Source organism: Sinohyriopsis cumingii, chromosome 6 (genome assembly GCF_028554795.1).
Source record: "Sinohyriopsis cumingii isolate HCF-2022 chromosome 6, ASM2855479v2, whole genome shotgun sequence".
NCBI lineage: Eukaryota > Metazoa > Mollusca > Bivalvia > Unionida > Unionidae > Sinohyriopsis > Sinohyriopsis cumingii.
This window is the reverse complement of record NC_142966.1, coordinates 19384440-19407533: the sequence shown is the minus strand read 5'-3', so window position 1 is coordinate 19407533 and position 23094 is coordinate 19384440. Positions and strand designations below refer to the sequence as shown.

The 23094-nt window shown below is 34.0% G+C and overlaps 1 protein-coding gene across 1 annotated transcript in view; it reads left to right on the top strand.

The window, feature by feature from the left end:
* LOC149796461 (uncharacterized) overlaps nt 1-23094 on the top strand; it is a 170775-nt gene that overhangs the window by 136750 nt on the left and 10931 nt on the right. The window contains exons 13-15 of the mRNA XM_089960569.1: nt 7206-7386; nt 11287-11357; nt 16333-16437. Coding sequence (XP_089816695.1) covers nt 7206-7386; nt 11287-11357; nt 16333-16437 — 357 coding nt within the window. The remainder of the gene's footprint in view (nt 1-7205; nt 7387-11286; nt 11358-16332; nt 16438-23094) is intronic.

Below are 23094 nucleotides of genomic sequence, written 5' to 3'. Positions count from 1 at the left end.
TTGTTTGTAATTATTCATATTCTTTTCTATGTATCAATCATTTTTGGTAAAACAAAAGTTACATACTATTTTAAACTTGTACATGTTCTTATTTATTAAAATGTGCAGACCTTTTGAAAGAAAAAATGGTATGTACAAAACAGTAACTATACTTTTATGGAATGATGGTGGTACAAAAATTGGAGGATAGTATTTGTTGTAGATGGATAATTTTTGCAGTTATAAGTTTTGTGAAATTGATTATTTTGGGAAATTTTGCATTTTCAATTTACCTGATTTTGGTACTTGGTGGCACAGACTATGTTCATAAAACCTAATTTTCTTGAAGTTTAATTTGAATCTGCCACCAATGTAAAACTCTAATAAAATTTCTCTATTTGTGGTAAATGGGTGGTTGTAGAAGGTATGACTACATGTATATCTGTTTTGATAATATGGAGAACAGGCAGACAAACAGACAGACAATCTGTAGTAGTGAAGGTTGCTATTACAGTGTCTTGTGATTCAAAGGTGTTCTTCCTTGAGTCAACATCATGCATCTTATTGTTTGTGACGCTGTTGTCTCTTCACTTGTGGCTATCTTTCCATATCAGTGGTTGTATATGCCGTCTTCTGCAGTGTTTGTGAATTGCAAAATGAATATGCATAGAATTTGCTAGCCCTAGAATTTGACACTTTAGTTGAGCTAGGATTTGATAATGAGTTCAGAACTTTGGTACACAGTGTTTCTCCTTGGGAGTAAAAAAAATAATCTTGGTGTCAGAACTGGAGGTCAGATTTCATAAACAGATTACACAGAAACAAAAGTGTTCATCAAATTATTTGATGGGTCTCTGACACACAGATGTATGTAAAGGGAAACACTGGTACAAATTACAGGCTTTGCAAGTGAGAGCTTTCTATCTTAACTGTACTTCATAGATATGGTGTGCAAATACATGGATGCACAGCCAAGATTACATGGTTTCATAGCATTTTTTTATATTGAGAACACTTTTTGCTCCATTCTGAACACATCTCATTGCGCACAGGAGCTTGCATATAATGCTTCTTTTATGGACAGCAGACTATCAGGATTATCCAGATCATGCTGATGGAAAGTTATGAAACACTAGTTCTTCCCCACCATGATTTGAACCCAAGATCAGTGATATCAAAGGTCAATAGGCAGACATTAATGATCAAAGGAATTCATCTCTTCACTGAGATCATGTATGTTATTTAGACATGTAAAAGACATGACACCATATTTGGACATTGGAAGAGCAGAAGACACAAATGTTGTGGTTCCTTGCTTTCATTTTTATGTATCTAATAATTATTGTAGATAGATTTGTATAAATTCAGAATAGATACAAATATAATCTCATTAAATTATTTGATTATAAGTTTCTTTATCATTAAAGTAATAGATATATCATATCAATTCCTTTGTTTTATGATAGGTGTAAATTATACTATATTTTGGTGACCTTCCAATGCTTTCATCTCAAGAGATGTCATAAAATGAGGTCAGCAAAGGCGACTAATATTGACAAAAAGGGGACAGCCAAGCTAAGACATGGCATAATTTATTTTTTAATTATAACATTTTCAGTTTAGTTGACTAGGAATGTAGAAAAATGCTTGAAAAATTGATTTTCTTTAACCTTTATATTTTTACTTCATTTGCAAAATGTAGGTATTTCTTGCTTTGAAAAGTTGTAAAATTTTATTTTGAAAATATATTGATGCAAGTCAGATTTCCTGTAATTTTAAGTCTTGTTGTCATGAGTTTCAATCTTTTTATAGCATCATGAGATAGATGAAAAATTCAGTAATAATAATGACCACTTAAAAAGGATAAATTGTTTTAGTTACAAGAACTTAACTACACATTAGTTAAATGCAGTATTTGTTGACCCAGTAAAGCAGTTTTGCATTCAAACAAGAATAGGCCTTTTAAGTTATACTGATTATAAAGAGCTGATGTTGTTCCATTGCCTGTCTGTCTGTCCAGTAGTGCATATTTGTCATCATTACTGTTCCAAAACTACTTGGAAGATTGTCATGCAACATCACACACACATACACACAGACACACACACACATACACACACTCTTGTCTTTGGTGGATATTGAGGACTCACGTATGGAACCGCATACCAAGGACATTTGTTCTGGCAATGTTAGAGCATAAAGAAATACAGTCTGAGGCAATAAATTTATAGCAAATGGTGATGTATCAAGGAGGGAACTGTATTATCAGTTCTAAGGAATATGAAATTTAGTAATGCAAGTGAGGATGCACACATTTACAAAAATATTCTGTGTAATCCATGCAAACTAAGGACACACACTATTTGACAAAATCACGGAGACCATGGACATTGGTACATTATGACCAACGAGGACATGTTTGCATATCTAGTCCAGTCTTAACAATCAATACGACTGCTCAGGTGGCCTAGTGGTTAGAGCATCCACCTCAGATGCGGTTTTGAACCAAGGCCAAGTCATAGCAAAGACATAAAAATGGCACTAACATCTGCCTCACCAGGTGCTCAGCATTAAGAGGTTAGTGTTAGGACTAGTCGGCCTGGTGTCAGAATAATGTGAATGCTACATGCCTGATGCCCCAGTTCTTGACATCACTATAAACTGCCACACTGCAGAAATCATAGTGATATGACTGAAAGATTATGAAAGCTATGTTAAAATCAAATCCAAATCACATACTAGTATTAAGTAACTGTAAACTCCATAAGGGTTTCATCTACAACTGTTCTTTGGAGCAATTACATTATTATTTGAATATATATCTTGTTGTTATTGACTGACTGATTGTCCTGCAATTAGACTTTAGTGTGACATAACATGCTTTGGACTAATCACGCGCTTTGGAGATCATACTGTAATACATTTGGAGTATGTGTATTTGGTTATAGCGCCCTGTTTTATGGAATTCTTAGATTTGTGTGATTACTTGTTTGATTATTGGAACTCGGTTCAATGGAAATATTCCTTGGCCTGAAATAATTAGCCAGTTAGTAGGAGAAAACGTCATGGAGTGAAGTGTTAGTGAGTTTCCATGATGCCATGGTTGACTTTTAGTGAATTCAGGTCATAACCACATGAGTGTCCCTGGAGTAATATCGTCCCTATTAAAACCAAATGGTGTACAGTGGCAGTATTTACGGTAGGAGTCTGGTAAATTATACAAAGGAATAAGCAAGAAGGGACTCAGCAGATACTGTTTATGTTGCCATGGTGGCAAATGTGACACAGTTGTACTGGTGAAATGTACCTTGAAACCATGAATTGACTGGCCTAAGGTGGCGCAGTAAAAATAGTTCCCTGTGTTAGGGGATAGTTGTATAGTTTCTATGGCATGAACTGCTGACGGTACAGAAAGTTGATGAAGAGATCTGTGGTCTTGCATTGATTAGCAAAATATTTATGTATAGAATGGACACATCAGGCTTTCTAATTTACAACTGAAGTTGTATTGAACTCTTTGGAAATTTTGAGTAAACTTATGACTTCTAGCGGAATCACGCCAGTGTTTGATACCACTCAGTCAAGGAAATACCCCTGGCTTGTAACAATACTATTTGGCTGGATTTGAGCATTTATGGCAGGAAACTCGCCTTATCGGCAATGACTATTCACTTTTTGACAAGCTAGAGTAATATCTTCCTTGCATAATATGCGTATGAATATTCTCTCTCTCTCTTGGGCATGTGCAGATGTAATGGTGAATGTTTGTGTTAGCCATGTTGTGTATTTCACGGAGACTTTGTATTTTTCAAGTCACTTTGTCTGAATAAATTGATGATGCATACAACATTATTTATATTGTAATCTGTATAGTGTTTTATCTCAACCTCAACACAAAGAATAATGATAGACTAAAATCATCGATAACAACAACAAATTATCTATGTCGACTGAATTGAAACCTCCTAACTAGCTTCAGTAATCACAGACGTGAAGAATATAGTTATATGAGAGTACATGTATGTAATAGAGTTAGTGGATGGGGATAATTTTCTAATACTTTTTACAAACATTTTATCCTGTTTTATTGTTATGGAGTTATGAATGAACAAGAATATACTTTAATGGTACAATACTCTCTTGGTTCACCTTCCAAATCACTTAGTTTATACAATTGCTAATTCAAGGTACCACGTAAAGGTGTTTTGTATCACTGATCAGAAGTTTTAAACAGTTTTTTTTCCATGTTGCCTTCTGTATAAAACATGCTGAAAAAAGACTAAATGAGTAAGAATATTACAGTCTGATGCAGCTATAAGTAAATGTTCTGTTAAGTTATAAATACAAGTTGGTCCAGTAGAACATCCTGAGCGTTTTGGCTATTGTTAAAAACCTCTTTAAATTTGGGAAAATAATTTAGATTGACACCTTGTTTTTACATTGTGTGTGTTGTTTCAATAAGACTTCATTCACAACAGAACTATCAATACAAATATAATTCATGATATGTTCAGCAAAGTCATCAAATCACCAACTGAAGCAAGTAATACATTTAAAAGAACACTGAATGCATTCAACAGTTTATGATTGCTTTCATGTACTTGCAGGTCTTGTGAGCAAAATAATGAAAAACATATTCCTGTAATTAAATGTTTCATTTTGGGACTGATCATCTTGATGATATATGTTTGACCTCTGTATAATATATTTATCTTTCTATATATTTGCTGAAGTTCTATGCATGTAACTTCCAAATTTGGTTTGTGATAATTCAATCTCACCTTAATGGGATTTTTCACTTGATTCACATCTCTTCTTTCCTGTTTGAATACTAAGTAGGCAAATGATGAAATATTGGTGGATATAGCTGATTTAATAATCATAAAATAACTTTTGCATATTAAAGATGTCTTTTCAATATCTTTACATGTGTAAATAAATCTCGCTGCAAACAGGACGTTTTAACTTTACAGATGGATCAGACAATTAGCAATTTTGATACAACTCTACAAGGAATCCATGCGTATTTCCGATAGCATTTTGATGTACCTCTTTTGTACATGTCATCGATTTATTTACCTGTATTGGACATATATGGTATGACTGTATTGTGAGTTTCCCAACACTATTGTCTCACATGCATGAAATATTAATAAAAAATACCAGGGATTGTTATATGCATGAGCTTATCATAGCTTTGAAAGAAACATACACTCCAAAATTGCAAAAAGTACCAAGCATGTAAATGGGAACTTTCCTACAAATCATGATTTTATGTTATTCTAGGCTAAAATAGTTGAGAGAAGCAATATTTTAACATTTTTCCAACTGAGGATGTCCTCGGTTGGAGTGTGTCCTTGGTACATTGGTGTGTAATCTCATGAATGTCCTCTGTTTACACCAAATACAAATGCGTGCACACACACACACACACACACACACACACACACAAATTCGTCCCATTGGTCCTGACTGAAAATAGTACTGCTCAGACATCCAGAAGGGCTATCACAGTGACCATAACGAAAATTTTGTTATTACTGAATGGATGGTCATATCAGAATAGGGTCTTCACTAAATGACTTCATATGATATTTAGTTGGCCCTAAATGAAACTGGTTCTAATCTGAAATACAGCATAGCCACCACAGCAACCATCCTGAAAATGTTGTTATTGCTACCCCTTCTGAAGGTAAAGTCTTATTGACATAGTGTTTTCACAAGAAGACATCTTCTGGTTGTAAGTGAAAATGGTACTAATTGCAGATCTCGTCTGGTCTCTACAATATGCAGCTTGAAATCTGTAAACACTGCTGCTTCTCACTAGATCGGCATATCAACATGGGATTGTCACTAAAAGACTTTTAGTTGGTCTTAAATGAAAATATCCTCATTGTGGCCTTCTTAAAAATCTTCCTGTCACTACATCTTCTGAATGGATGACATTATCAATATGAAATTTTCACTGAAATATATTTTATAATGTCTAGCTGGTTCTAAATCAAAATGGTGCAGATATGACCTCGAATATGGCTACCACAGTAGCCATCTTGAAAATCTTGTTGTCACTGTTTCTCTTGAAAGGATGACCATACTGACCTTGACTCTGGGGTTTCACCAATAGACTTCTTGTGATGTCTACTTGGTCCTCAATAAAAATTGTGTAAATCTGACATATAGGACAGGTAATTTGATAAACCTGTTATTGTTAAAGAATATCACATATATTTTAAGCACTCAAAAGTTAAAAGGATGAAATGGTCTTATCTTAAATTTCTGGAAATTCTTTTCAGCCAGTATAATATGAGTGCCTTTGATGGACTCATGTTGTTAAGAGATTATCACGTAAACAAATGTATCCTATTAATATTTCTATCGGATTGTAATTTTTGTAAAGACATTATTGAAATTAAATCATTCCAACATGCTGAATAGATCCACAAATGAGAGATATTTTTAAATTTTAAGATGATTACACCATTTGTGTAAGTTATGTCCATTATGTACAACATTTCTTGTTTTGTATTGCGAACTACCTTAAAATTGGAGCATTTTTATATCCAGTTGTTAGTGTACAACAATTCTAAATATAAATTTTTAAAATCATTTATGATGGAAATTTTACAGGAGAATGTTTCTTATCTACAATACTGTATCTAACCTCAGTTTAACAACTTTATTTATATTCTGAAACAGTTCATTTTCTTACTTCAAACTACAAGTTTAATGTACAATATCATGTTCCATCTTCATTTAGCCATGACATAATTGAAATACACAAATTACGTTTTCATTAATCCTATGGTACTAGCTTATGCATCACTGTTCAAAGATATGAGGCCACTGAAATTGTGACTATGCATTGTAGTCATGAAAAAGTATAACTTGACATTATCCATCCCATAGATAGGTATCTTATTACCAGTAGTATTTCTAACAAACTTGCATACAGAACATCAATTTGGTTTGTCCATTAAAGTGCAATGAACATTCTCAGTGTAGATGCTTATAATTTTAGATCCTTTGAAAATATTTACTGGTCAATTATTCAATTAATTAAGCATGTTTAAAGACTTATTGTCTTGCCAGTAATATAGTTTTTGCAAAAACAAAAGTGTTCGCAACCCAAAAATGAACAAAAGATATTTAAACTATGAATGGTTAACAGAGCCACATCTTTAAGATATGGTATTGTTTTCTCATGACTTTCATGTGATCATTCATAGGCATCTTTGCACAAAACACAAAAGCCATCCAAAGATAGAAGTTATGAGGACGAGTTACGTCGAGCAGAACTAGCAGAAGAGAGACGCAAGCGTCAGCTTGACATGCTTGAGAAATTGAGGAGCAAGAGAACCATGTTGCAAGAAGAGGAAGATGCCAATATGTCCCCTCATTTTGAGGACTGTAAGTATACAACTCTGGTACAATTCATTGATGCCAATATGTCCCCTCATTTTGAGGACTGTAAGTATACAACTCTGGTACAATTCATTGATGCCAATATGGCCCCACATTTTGAGGACTGTAAGTATACAACTCTGGTACAATTCATTGATGCCAATATGTCCCCTCATTTTGAGGACTGTAAGTTTACAACTCTGGTACAATTCATTGATGCCAATATGTCCCCTCATTTTGAGGACTGTAAGTATACAACTCTGGTACAATTCATTGATGCCAATATGCCCCCTCATTTTGAGGACTGTAAGTATACAACTCTGGTACAATTCATTGATGCCAATGTGCCCCCTCATTTTGAGGACTGTAAGTTTACAACTCTGGTACAATTCATTGATTCTAATATGGCCCCTCATTTTGAGGACTGTAAGTATACAACTCTGGTACAATTCATTGATGCCAATATGCCCCCTCATTTTGAGGACTGTAAGTATACAACTCTGGTACAGTTCATTGATGCCAATATGCCCCCTCATTTTGAGGACTGTAAGTATACAACTCTGGTACAATTCATTGATGCCAATATGTCCCCTCATTTTGAGGACTGTAAGTATACAACTCTGGTACAATTCATTGATGCCAATGTGCCCCCTCATTTTGAGGACTGTAAGTTTACAACTCTGGTACAATTCATTGATGCCAATATGGCCCCTCATTTTGAGGACTGTAAGTATACAACTCGGGTACAATTCATTGATGATCAATTCTTTAGTCAAGTTTTGTGAACCACATTTTATACTCAGAGGTTACAATTTGAAAACATAAATACTATTTCAATATAAACACAAATTTTCAGGTAGTAAAATATGCAAATGCCTTACATTAATTTGTACTTTTCTGATTAGTTTTGTTACCATTATCATTTTTGAAGAAATGGAAATATGGATAGGATTGTTACTAAAGCACAATTCACATAGCTCATGTACTAAGTCACTTTTTGCTGCTATGAGTGTCGTTTTGGAGAATTTGAATACACATACCTTTAAAAGGCATTTATTCACTTTTTTCGCTTCTTGTCTATCAAAATTTCATTGACGATTATTGTATAAATTCCTCAAAAAATGCTTAATGGCAAATTCAATGATAACGTACTTCGACATTTTTAGAAACATGATCATACCTAGATTTCTCATGCACTAGTAATAGTTGTATCCAGTGGTGTACTAAGGAGAGTGCAAGGGGTGGTCCATCCCGGATGACAGCCAAGAAGGGGGGCGGGCATCATCGGGAGAGTTGCAATTCCAGTACAAGTATTCAAACCAAATGAAAAATTCGCCAAAATAAGTTATTTCCAATTCGCTTATCAAAGCACTGTACTGTTTAAAACTTTACTTACAAAAATAATGTATTTTTATGTGTGTTTACATTAAACAAATTATTTGTGGGGGTGCCAAAGGAAGGATCTGCCCCAGATGCCAAATACTTTAGGTACACCCCTGGTTCAGTATGATATCGACTTTCTTGACCCAGTGTAATGCTAAACTACCATTGTAAAATTCCATAGCGAATGATAATTTTCATCTGGAAATTAGATTAGATATCCAACATATATTCATATAACTGCCATACTATAGTCATTAAGTATAACCATAAGATTGGTTAAATATCTGAATTTAGACTGCCAAGATCATCGTAAATCCATATTAGTTTTGTGTTTTCATTCCACTTTTGATTTTGACATGCCAGTTGTTGCAGCAGCTCTTTTTTATTTAAATTTGTGGATTTATCTTTGTTTTTTTTATATACAGAAATCAAGGCCAGTTAACTGTTTAAAACCTGAAACTGGTTTGGGTAAATCGGGAATTTTGTCCTAAGTCAAAGCCAGTACCCCTTTGTTCTACAACATAAATACAACATTAATCCTTTGATGGCCTTGTTCTAAACAAATATTAGCTCCACCATGTTATTATTGCAGTTATTTTCAAAGCATTATTTCTGAGTTATATTTTATTGTATTTTTGAGACATTATTGAAATTTAGTGCAAGAAGCACTTGTGATTCAAAATCAAGAAATGTACTTCATTCAGCACAAGTTAAAAAAATGTACGTACATGTGGCGATGTAACATTGTAAACAAAGTCATATACAAGCAATTAAGTAAATACTATCTTTAGTGCTGATACCATATTTTAATTAGTTATTTAAATTTCAAGTCAGAAAATGTAATTACATGTACTGTTGACTTTTGACAATTTTAATGCAATTATGTATAAACTGACAAAGCAAAAGAGGGAGAAGCTATGGTATGATTACTACATTGTGTTATGCTTGATGCTTGTCATCATCCAGTGAAATTAGACATAGGTAGAAATTATAAGAAAATAGCACAAAATTAAAAATATATTTTAATTTTTTAAACAAAATTTTATTAGTTTATTATTTATAACATTTAAATCTGATAACTCTTCTTCATCTTCTTCATCCAATGATGTGTTGGGTTCCTCTGGAGCATACTTTATGATAATCCTTTAATTTCCGCACAGTATTGTTTTTGTTTTAAAAATGTTACAATCAATAAAATATGCCAAGCAATAAATAGAGAATAAAATGAGTTCTAAGGTGTCTCATGACTTATGGTTAAAAAAAAAACTGCTATAATTTTGTGTTCTAACTTTTATTGTTCTTGACAAAGTTATTTTTTATATCACATAAGGTTGTCCTAAGACTTTAGAGTGTTCGTAGACTTACCGTCATCATGGTATTTGAATGTTCTGCACTCTAGAGTGTTCTAAGACTTACCATCATCATGGTATTTGAATGTTCTGCACTCTAGAGTGTTCTAAGACTTACCATCATCATGGTATTTGAATGTTCTGCACTCTAGAGTGTTCTAAGATTTACCATCATCATGGTATTTGAATGTTCTGCACTCTAGAGTGTTCTAAGATTTACCATCATCATGGTATTTGAATGTTCTGCACTCTAGAGTGTTGTGGAGCTGATTCTTATTCAACTTTAGTCACTATCTAGTACTGACTTTTGCTGGGGAATCATTTGATTATGCAAATAAAAGATTCAAACATTTGCTCAAAACTTAAATGTAAAAATTATATATTTTAAACCAAGTAAAAGGTTCTAAATTTGTGAGAATATTTAATCAGAACAAAGTAGTTGGAGGTTGCCTTCAGTTTAAATACAAGTATCTGGTTGCAGAATCAATCAAATTCTTAAACTTTCTCCTTAATTTATGATTTTATATTATCTTGCTTGTGGTATTTCAGGCAATGTTAATAGTTTTATGACAGGTAGAGCTATTGGAAAGGATGCAAAATATTGTTTTTACATTTTAAAATTAAGTAGGTGGAAAATGTTTAAACTTTGAAAAAGAGATGAAGAATGTCTCATATTTAAAGAAATCTCACATTTCCTTAGCAATAAAGACAGGCTGTTATTAGAAGAATTGAGGATATTATTACAGTAATTTATTCACTGATCCTAGCTGTATTTTTTTGTAAACAATTTATCACAACCATTAAAGCTATAGGAAGAGTGAACATGAGGGAGAAATTTTTAAATTCTGGGTGAAGCTGGCCACTTTACTTTATCTCAGGAGATATTATTTTGATCTCACATTTCCAAGTAAAGTTATCATCTTAGCATTAGTATGGAAAATGTTATATTTTCAATGTCAAGGGTGGGGAAGGATTTTGGACACTATAATAGCTTACACCTTGTAACTAGTTTTCATAAATACTGACAGCATATGCATCCTCCATCATTAGTTTTATTTATTTATGTATCTATAATTTTGTCTGGAGTCATATCCTCAGTGGGCAATTATCCCTTGAGGCCAGTCTTGAATGATTTAATTAAAAGGTATGAGATATGTTGATACCTTTATTTCAGATGGATTTCTTTCCAAGTATTGTATATTTTCCAAAGGCCATATGGAAATGTACAGGCATGCATTTGATGCTGTAAGTATTATGATTCTAATTTCCACTAATAATTTTACATTACAGTTGAATTTGATGTGCTGATTTGTGGTTTTTTTGTTTCAACCTTAATTCATTATTCACTAAATAATGCCCCAAAAATGGGAGCTAAGTTCCTTTCTCAAGGACACAGTGAGGCAGCTGACCCAAGCAGACCTGGCATTATGAATCTAATGTTTTATAGAAGAGCTATGCTGACTACCTTTAGGTGATGGTGAAATAGATATTTAGAAATAAAAGATGCAATTTTACAGTGGAAATTACTTTAGCATAACTTTTCATGTAGGTTATAACAGTAAAAACTATTCTCAATTAATATTTTGATTTCTTTCTGCAGTAACTTAATATGACATTATACCTATCAGTGTCTCCTAGCAACAATGTTATGACTCAAAAGAAAGAATCTCCTGAGCAACATCGTTCTCAAGAGTGATTTTTGCCATAGGTCTAGATTCTGCACAAGCAGGGTATAAATCAGGGATTCATTTCAATAGGATCAACTTTCTGATTCACTCAAAGCTTGTAAGTTACAAGTGGATTTGCTACAACTTTATTTCCAGCAAGTGTCATTGCCTTGCAATAAATAAATACCCTTGATGGGTAAAGAAACAATGTTCTGATTGTCATGGGCCTGAGACTAAGTCTAATGACAAATTTACACATTGGAGAGGAACATAAACAAAACTCCACTCCATGACTAAGAACTCTTTCACTGGAAGAAGACTTCTCAAATAAAGGTAAAGTATCTGATGATAAAAGACTGAGAAGCTCCAGTGTTCCTTAATATTTGTATAGGGATAGGTTTGGCAAAATCACCAACATGTGAAACAGAACTTTTCAACATGAATAGTTCATAATTCTCCAAAATAAAATCAGACTGGGTTTTGTTTGACCCAACAAATATATTGTTTTCATTACATGACTCTGACCTTGACCTCTTAGAAATAAAAGCATTTGGAATAGCTCTGTCTTTATTCTGCTGCTTATTTTTCAGTCTGTAGCAGTCAGAAATAATGTGCCCATTATTCTTGAAATAAGTGCATATTGGAAGAAAAAAGGATTTCTGATCAGTATTATTATAAACATTGAGCCAGTTTGAGATTTGGAACTACTCATATGAGCCTGACAAGATTTTTTGTTTTGAACTAAAAAAAACTGCTGATAGGAATTCTTACTGACAAATGAAACTTTGTGAGTCAGGGAAAAGTCATCAGCTGCATGAGCAGCATTTTCTAAAGTTTCGAACTTTTGCTCATCCAGTTAGTATTATGTCACTTGTTTAGGCTCGAATAAACAGTAACACAAGAAAGAGTGAAAACAAAAAGCTTTGAAAAATACAATAATTTATTACCCTGGAAAATTCTGTAAAAATGAAAAAATTTTAACTTACAGTTTTATAGGATGCAATCCAAAAATAATCAGAGAATTATCCAAGAATAAAATTTTTGAAGTCCTAATAACAAAATGTTCTACTGATTTCACATTCGAATCCTGACAAAGAATCCAAGATGGAAGACGATGACATATGCTGCAATCTGTAGTGTTGAAGTCTACAGTTCCTGGTATGAGGAATGGCGATTACGGTTGATCATGCAGCTTCACTGACTTGATGGTGAAGGAGTTCTCTCAGGATTTTAAAGCACATAAATAATTATACAGCTGTAATGATCGAATTTTACTTTTACTTAAAATTTACAAGTTCTTTGTGTCTGCATCACTAAAATCATCTGAATTTGATAATTTTAAAAACTAATTGCTGCCTACATCAATATCATAGCATTTACCTAAATTATTGAAGCTTTCATAGTTGTGATTCTAATTGTGAAAATTTGAGTAAGTACTGAACAAAATCTGCGACCTCCATTTTGGAGAGTGGAGAATATGACCCAGTTACTTTAAATAGCAGATTTCAACCAGAGCGTAAACAGAGTCCATGTGATCTGACATAATGGTCATTCACACCAATGAATGTAGTATCTAATAGGTGGTTTTCCCTGAAGGTGGCACTATGAAAACGCACTAAAAATGGCTGATATTTACAGCAGACATCAAAAGGCACTTTCATGAGAATGGTGTAGAGGTGTCAAAGAACACTTGTATGTGAATCAGGTAGAGGCGTCCAAAGGCGCTTCCATGCAAATGCAGTAGAGGAGCTTGCATGAGGTAAAGAGTTATATAAAACTTCAGTCACAACATGAAGACCAAGATGAGGGTCAAAAATTCATTTCTAGTACATTCTATGTTGTCAGCAACATCAGGAATTTCGAAGTGAAAAACTAATGACCTAAACTCGGATACAAGTAAACATGTTTCCCTCCAGTAATAATGATCTTAATATATAATCTAAAATCATACAGATATATTAGCTATGTTATATATTGTTTACAAAATATAAGATTTTTGTCAGGTAGGTCCTAATTCAATAACAGATCAAGGTCATTTGCACAGATGTTTATAACATATAATCATGGAGAAAAGTCAACACACAATACAATTAAATATACATAATAACATCAACTAGAAAGATTGACAGGGACACAGAGTGCTCTGCATTGAAACAAATTATTTAAATAGTTTTAACTTTTTTAAAAATGAATTCAACTAAACCCTTAAAATGCTCCTGTAAGTCCAAACAACAATGTTCATAGTAAATTACATTAGAAATACGCTTAATGTTTCTTGAGTTATGCAACTTACAAGCAACATCCCATGAAGTTAATTGTCGCGGGCCACAGCGCCAGAGTTGACAAGATAAAACCAATAAAAGGTAAATCTAGGTTTTGATTCCATGTATGCACCAGAGTATTATAAAACCAATAAAAGGTAAATCTAGGTTTTGATTCCATGTATGCACCAGAGTATTATAAAACCAATAAAAGGTAAATCTAGGTTTTGATTCCATGTATGCACCAAAGTATTATAAAACCAATAAAAGGTAAATCTAGGTTTTGATTCCATGTATACACCAAAGTATTATAAAACCAATAAAAGGTAAATCTAGGTTTTGATTCCATGTATGCACCAGAGTTTTATAAAACCAATAAAAGGTAAATCTAGGTTTTGATTCCATGTATGCACCAGAGTATTATAAAACCAATAAAAGGTAAATCTAGGTTTGATTCGATGTATGCACCAAAGTATTATAAAACCAATGAAAGGTAAATCTAGGTTTTGATTCCATGTATGCACCAAAGTATTATAAAACCAATAAAAGGTAAATCTAGGTTTTGATTCCATGTATGCACCAGAGTATTATAAAACCAATAAAAGGTAAATCTAGGTTTTGATTCCATGTATGCACCAAAGTATTATAAAACCAATAAAAGGTAAATCTAGGTTTTGATTCCATGTATGCACCAGAGTATTATAAAACCAATAAAAGGTAAATCTAGGTTTTGATTCCATGTATGCACCAGAGTATTATAAAACCAATAAAAGGTAAATCTAGGTTTGATTCGATGTATGCACCAAAGTATTATAAAACCAATAAAAGGTAAATCTAGGTTTTGATTCCATGTATACACCAAAGTATTATAAAACCAATAAAAGGTAAATCTAGGTTTGATTCCATGTATGCACCAGAGTATTATAAAACCAATAAAAGGTAAATCTAGGTTTGAATCGATGTATGCACCAAAGTATTATAAAATTAATAAAAGGTAAATCTAGGTTTGATTCCATGTATGCACCAGAGTATTATAAAACCAATGAAAGGTAAATCTAGGTTTGATTCCATGTATGCACCAGAGTATTATAAAACCAATAAAAGGTAAATCTAGGTTTGATTCCATGTATGCACCAAAGTAAGATAACACCAATAAAAGGTAAATCTAGGTTTGATTCCATGTATGCACCAAAGTATTATAAAACCAATAAAAGGTAAATCTAGGTTTGATTCCATGTATACACCAGAGTATTATAAAACCAACAAAAGGTAAATCTAGGTTTGATTCGATGTATGCACCAAAGTATTATAAAACCAATAAAAGGTAAATCTAGGTTTGATTCAATGTATGCACCAAAGTATTATAAAACCAATGAAAGGTAAATCTAGGTTTGATTCCATGTATGCACCAGAGTATTATAAAACCAATGAAAGGTAAATCTAGGTTTGATTCCATGTATGCACCAGAGTATTATAAAACCAATAAAAGGTAAATCTAGGTTTGATTCGATGTATGCACCAAAGTATTATAAAACCAATAAAAGGTAAATCTAGGTTTGATTCGATGTATGCACCAAAGTATTATAAAACCAGTAAAAGGTAAATCTAGGTTTGATTCGATGTATGCACCAGAGTATTATAAAACCAATAAAAGGTAAATCTAGGTTTGATTCGATGTATGCACCAGAGTATTATAAAACCAATGAAAGGTAAATCTAGGTTTGATTCCATGTATGCACCAGAGTATTATAAAACCAATAAAAGGTAAATCTATGTTTGATTCCATGTATGCACCAGAGTATTATAAAACCAATGAAAGGTAAATCTAGGTTTTGAGGCCACCAGACTGCATTACAATATGTTGAATATTCCTTATCTATGCTCAGTGAGTAATCAAATATGTCATAATGGTATTTAACATAATTAATACATTTTGATAGTAAACTGCTAAAGAACATGCAACACATTTTACTCCAACATATTTTTCATGCCACAAGGTCTAACAACTTTATTCTATGTATTCTCGAAGAAACACATGATAGATGATGTTGTCAAAGTAGTATTTGAGGTTTGATGATCACAGTACATATGATATTTTAAACATTGGAAGTTATCAACCATAAATGGACAACAGGTGCTCTTTTACATGTTAGAAATGGGGACTGAACCCATGTTTCAGACTGTGCAAACTGAGTACATTATAACTGTGCCTTGTTGAGTGCTTTCACACTGATTGTAAGCGTTGTCAAAGAATCATCTTTATATTAAAATATTTGGTGCTATTTTATGCAGGTAGATGATGAGGGGAAGGGCTGGTTGTCAGGACCTGATGTCATGATAGCTCTACGAGGAGTCAACAGTAAATTGACAGAGGCAGAGGAAGAGTATTTAAACAGGGTATTTGTCAAAAATGTTTTGGGTGTAGTTCTGTCTTCTGCAGACCTGTTTACTACTGTGTTTTTGGCATAGTTCTGTCTTCTACAGTCCTGTTTATAACTGTAGAGGTGCTACTTGGTAGTGGTGTTGTGAGGTTGTACCTTCTTACAAGTGTCTGCTTTTTTCGGTTATCGTTATCTATAGGCAATCACCCTCGGTATTGTTGCCTGGATCGAGTAAATATTAAAATAAAGTGTCAGATTATTGATGGAATAAACAGAGATCTGAGCAGATATAGAGAACAGAATGACATGAGCCCCTGTACATGAAAAAAAACAATTTAATCAATTACATAAACAACTGTGATAAACACAAATATATTTATATAAATAGCCAGTCTGTTTCAAATGATAGAATTAGTTCATCATATAATCGAGTGAACAATCGAAGTCATTCAACTTCATAACCAGCTTATTCCAGTCCACTCCAACTTTACTGTGGTTGTTCCTTTCGCTTTTCCCTTCTCCAACCTCCCTACTGTCTTGCCTCTTTTCAGCCCTCAAACTTTTTATGGGTAGGTGGATATGTAAGTACATAGATACGTAGATACTTGGATCAGTAGGTACATGGATACGTCAGTAGATACTTCAGTGGATACATCAGTAGAGCTATTTTCCCTTGTGCTTTCAAGCTTTGTTTGCTTCTACCAGCAGAATTGTGTTCACCAACTTTCCAGACAGCCAGTCCCTTTGACAAATGTTTTACAAGATAATTTCTTCTAAATTCAATCTCAGAGTCTCTTATATTTACTATTGCAGGAAAAATGCAGACTATCTAGATTTTTTGATGAAGGCAATTTTAAAGCTAGGAAATTACATGTGGGAAACATGCCCCTTATTTAGCATAACTAATCAGGATTAAATATATCTACCACCTTTCATAACTAGGTGCCAATATTGTAGTCAGTCTGACTTGTACATTTCCAATCAACTGATTCTGGTCAATTTCAAATCTGACATTTTCAAAAAAAAGATTGAAGTAACCTCTTCCTTCCAGTTTGCCTGGATAGTTAAAAAATGAAGGCCTAATTAAGAATCACTTTCTCTCCTGACACAGACATTAGAAATCATTGCAGTATAGCGATTTAACAAGCACCTGTCCCCATAAATCTAATTAATTGTTCTTCAGCCCAAGTTAATGCGCTCTTCTTAGATTGACAGAAATTTGCATCCTTACAACAACTATGTTTTGGACATAGTTCTGTCTTCTACAGACCTGTTTACAACTATGGTTTGAGCATAGTTCTGTCTTCTGCAGCCCTGCTTACAACTATGATTTGGGCATGGTTCTGTCTTTAACAGGCTGTTGATGAAAGTAAGAGTACCAAGACATTGTGGAAGCATCTAAAAGAGCTGAAAGCACCCAAAAACAGTTGTCTTCCCCCTAGACTTAAGAAAAATGATGATATAGTAACATCTATACAAGACATTGTGGAAATGTTCAACAATTTCTTCATAAGCATCTCCAGTAAGAGTATTCAGAACCAGACAAACAACCCAATTGAATTTGATGCTCTTCTGTCATTTATAAGAGCTAAAATTCCTGATGATAATTATTTTTCAGTAGCTGATGTTAGTGAAGCTGATGTTTTTGATATGCTAATTAAGGTGAATATTAATAAATCCTCTGGACTGGATGGTATTGATTTGTGAATTCTTAAAATTGCTGCACCAAGTCACTAACGCATATCATAAACTTTAAGTATAACGAGTGGTAATTTTCCAGAAACACTGAAATGTGCAAAGATTACACCTATCTTTAAGAAAGGAGAAAAGGAGGATCCATGGAATTACAGACCAATATCAATTCTACCTGTACTGTCAAAATTATTTGAAAGACATGTAGCCATTCAGGTCTATAAAAATTGTTTTAAACATACTCTCTATTTCATAAAGTGCAATCAGGATTTAGAAAGTACCACTCGTGCCAAACAGAACTTACCAAATTAATTGATCTTTGGCTGAAGGAAATGGATTATTGTTCAGATATATGGGGAAACTGTGCTAAATCTCAGCTTGACAGGATTTATAAACTTCAGAAATGAGCAGCAAGTGTAATTTTAGATGCATCTGTTGATCATCCCTCAAAAGCATTGTTTACAGAACTCAAATGATTCACAATATATGACAGGATAGATTTTCACAAGGCAGTTCTTCTATATAAATGTCTACTTGGAACTGCACCAGAGTATCTTCAGGACTTATTCAGGCCTTTTTCAACATAATACTAGTTGAGATCAATATCACATGGAAACCTTCTAATACCAAAACCAAGAACAGAACAATTTAAAAAGAGCTTCCAAAACTCTTGTACAGTTCTGTGGAATAAGCTTCCACTACATGTAAAATCTGCTGAAAATATTAGAGTATTTAAGAAGAGATATCATGAGCATGTATGTGTTTCTAATAGATAATGGAATTTAGTATTTTAATACTAAACATGTTAAAATAAACAGCAATTATTGCTATCTTCATATAATGTGCATTGTTATACTCTCTTTGAGAAAGGCTCAGGGGAGAATAGTCCTTGACTAATGAGTCACCCTCAATAAATAAAGCATATTATTATTATTATTATTATTATTATTATTATTATTATTATTATTGTTATTATTGTTATTATTATTATTATTCTACAGGCTTGTTTGCAAAGCAAATATGTTTTTGGCATAGTTCTCTGAAAAATAGCAATAAAATATTCACTTTGCATGGAGAATTTAATTATACTAGTATAACCATGTTCTGCTGCACAAGCTTGATGGATATTTAACCATCCTAAAAGCAAATGAAACTTTTCTTTTCTCATGTCTTATGTAAAGCAAGGAACATTATTGAGTTATGTCAGCAGCTAAATATAAACCTGTGGAGACAGAGGAAAGTCATAATCCAGTTAATATATGGGCAGTACAAAACACTACACCAGGAGACGTGGAAATGCCTTGATCCTTCAAAAACAGAGAAAATTATGGTGCATTGCTGATGAGAGGTGCTTCAATTGTAAACAGGGCCTCGAGTGGCCGAGTGGTCTAAAGTGCTCTCTGTTACAGATCACTGCCATCTCTTCTCTGTCTGCGTGGGTTCAAGTCTCAGATTCGGCCAATGTGGGTATGTGAGAAAGCTTGCCAGTAGCTTCTCGAGGGTCGGTGTTGTTTCCGGGGATTTCCCGGGTTCTTCTTCCACCATTAATACTGGCAGCCATGTATAGCTTATTCTGTGCTGAAAAATGGCATTAAACCCTACAACAACAACAAAAAATCAATTGTAAACAACATCACATAGAATCCAAATACCATAGAATCCAGATACCATAGAATCCAAATACCATATTTAAATTTCAAACAGCCACAGCTAATTACACCATGTTATCACATGTTTATTTGGAAATAAAGAAATGCAAAGCATAGAGTAGGAGAGAAGAAAAAAAAGCATGACAGTAGCTGGTGTGATTTTGTACCTTTAAGGAATTGACATGCATAAGAATTTTAAGGAATTGACATGCATGAGAATTTTTAGCACAGATGTGTTGTCCACAGCCATAGAGTATTAACTTCGTCTACTTTACTGATATGATCTCTGGGATATTGCTTGTCATTTTCTTGACATTACACATATAGTTTTAAATTCCAGTTCCTTTGTTTATGCCTAATTTATTGAAGAGTTTTGACTTTTTTCAAGTTACTTCTTATCTAATTAATTTCAACTTGATGTCACACACAACACATACATGTCATTAGAATCTTTAGTACATGAGCCATTTATTTATGGATAATGTCATTTTACTCTTCATGCAAGACCATTTAATTATGGTTAAATATAACTTTAGTATGCTCATACAATAAAAATATGGATCAAGAAAATGTCATCTACTTCATGTCAAATCAGCCAACCATAACGCATGTGCAAATAATATCAGTGAGATACTGTCAGTAATGGTCCAGTAGGTCAGGGAGATACTGTCAGTGATGGTCCAGTAGATCAGGTAGATACTGTCAGTGATGGTCCAGTAGATCAGGGAGATACTGTAAGTGATGGTCCAGTAGATCAGGTAGATACTGTCAGTGATGGTCCAGTAGATCAGGGAGATACTGTCCAGTAGATCAGGGAGATACTGTCAGTGATGGTCCAGTAGATCAGGGATCTACTGTAAGTGATGGTCCAGTATATCAGGTAGATACTGTCAGTGATGGTCCAATAGATCAGGGAGATACTGTCCAGTAGATCAGGGAGATACTGTCAGTGATGGTCCAGTAGATCAGGGAGATACTGTCCAGTAGATCAGGGAGATACTGTCAGTGATGGTCCAGTAGATCAGGGAGATACTGTAAGTAATGGTCCAGTAGATCAGGGAGATACTGTCAGTGATGGTCCAATAGATCAGGGAGATACTGTCAGTGATGGTCCAGTAGATCAGGGAGATACTGTAAGTGATGGTCCAGTAGATCAGGGAGATACTGTCAGTTATGGTCCAGTAGATCAGGGAGATACTGTCAGTGATGGTCCAGTAGATCAGGGAGATACTGTCAGTGATGGTCCAGTCAGTATTGATTTTGCATCACTGCAACAGTACATCAGGAAAAAAATTACTACAACAGGCTCATTTTGCTAGATAAAGTCTGTCATCAACATATGATATCAATGTAAATAAAATATCATTTGTTTACTAACAACAGCCTTTCTTATATTAGAAACCTGGTTGATGATTGTAATCATATGAATGGGATTTAAGTCCTTACTAGAATGAACTTAATTAGAGTCTTGTTTGGAAATTTAGACTTATCAGTTAACAGTGTAATGAATTTCACCAGATCTGAGAAATAATTGATTTACCACATGAGTGTACCATTGTTTTTTATGTTAGTTGCTATACAGGTCATGTGACACAGTTGACTCAAAGGCAAGTTTGTTTATCAATGAGTATATTACTTAAAGAGCCTTTTCTTGTAGTGTAAGATACACTGTACATCCTATTTTCTTGTAGTGTTAGATACACTGTACATCCTCTTTTCTTGTAGTGTTGGATACACTGTGCATCCTATTTTCTTGTAGTGTTAGATACACTGTACATCCTGTTTTCTTGTAGTGTAAGATACACTGTACATTCTATTTTTTTGTAGTGTTAGATACAATGTACATCCTATTTTCTTGTAGTGTAAGATACACTGTACATCCTATTTTCTTGTAGTGTTAGATAAACTGTACATCTTAGATTCAGAAATGTTTGACAGGCTTGAATGAGACCAACCATTTCATTCTCAGTTGTAATTTACTACATCAAGCATTACAGATTGAAATTAAAAGTAATGTTTAATCCAGATTTATCAAAAGATTTATAAAGTAGCTTCTGACCACATGTTACTGACATAAATATCATCATGGGCATAATACTAAAATATTTTGCCAGATGTGAATGCACCACTGTCCTTAACAGAATAAGTTTATGAAAGGAAAAATGCATGCTGACACGGTGTTCATGATAAGTTCACCAATTATTTCATTTCAAATTTATGCAGTTTTGACAGTTTGCAATACATGCAAATAAATTACACAAATTCTACACTAAGAACTTGAAATGACATACCAAGTCTTTTACAGAATGTTTTATTTTAATTTAATATGAACACAAGTCCACATTATGATTTTAATGTATGATTTAAAAAGGATCTGATATTCAGTAGATAAATTGAAATAAAATGTAGATTAATCCATGATATTTCCTCAATCGTGGTTGAATGTGGGAAAAGTAAAAGGTCTGGTTGAGTTGGTATCCTGGAGATCTTTTCCAAACTGGAAAGGATCTTTTAGGACTGTGTGACATGCTTTGGGGCACAAGTCCTGGGGGCACAAGTCCAGGGGTAATAAATGGTAAACGTTGTTTACTGCCTTATCAAAGGACCGGACCTCTTCTTCCTCATCCATATGAGATGAAAGGGGTGGGCCTGAGAGAAGGGTGTGATTGCCACAGCATCTGTCTCAAACTCCTTGGAGTTAACAAGGATGGAGAGTGCATCGTCATCATCATAGTCAAGGACACTGAGTTGCAGAGTGGCTGGGCATTAATATGTCCCCTCTGCACCACGGTCTCTGGTTGATCAGGAGGTGCAGAGGGGAAACAAGAATGTCTGTCCACCCTAGATGATGTAATATCTTTAGCCTTCCAAGAGGAAACCACCTAGTGAGGTGATGGAAGACATGATCCACAGCATCATTTCAACTGGGAGGGCAAGGTCCAGTATCCCTTGGGGGCATAATGGACCAAGGTCCCAGAGGTGGAAGGCTCTACATCCTATAAGGGTTCATAGGAATAATTGGGAAGGGGGACACCAAAGCAGTCCTCATCCCTACCCTCAGTCCTATGTATGGACTGCAGATCCATACATAGGGATGGAATGGTGGATGGGGAGAGGGGGGAGCTCAGTTATGGCCCTGTCCCTGTACTATGAGCTCAACGAGTGATAGATGGAGAAGACCTTGTCTTCAACTGATTTATAACTTAAGCATCATCGGTGTATTGTTTTTTGCCCCCCAAATGGAAAGTGACAACATGTTGCCATAAGAAAAATATGTATTGCGGTGCTCAGCCTCCCTCATGGGAGGGAGCAACCCACTTATGTGGTGTTCA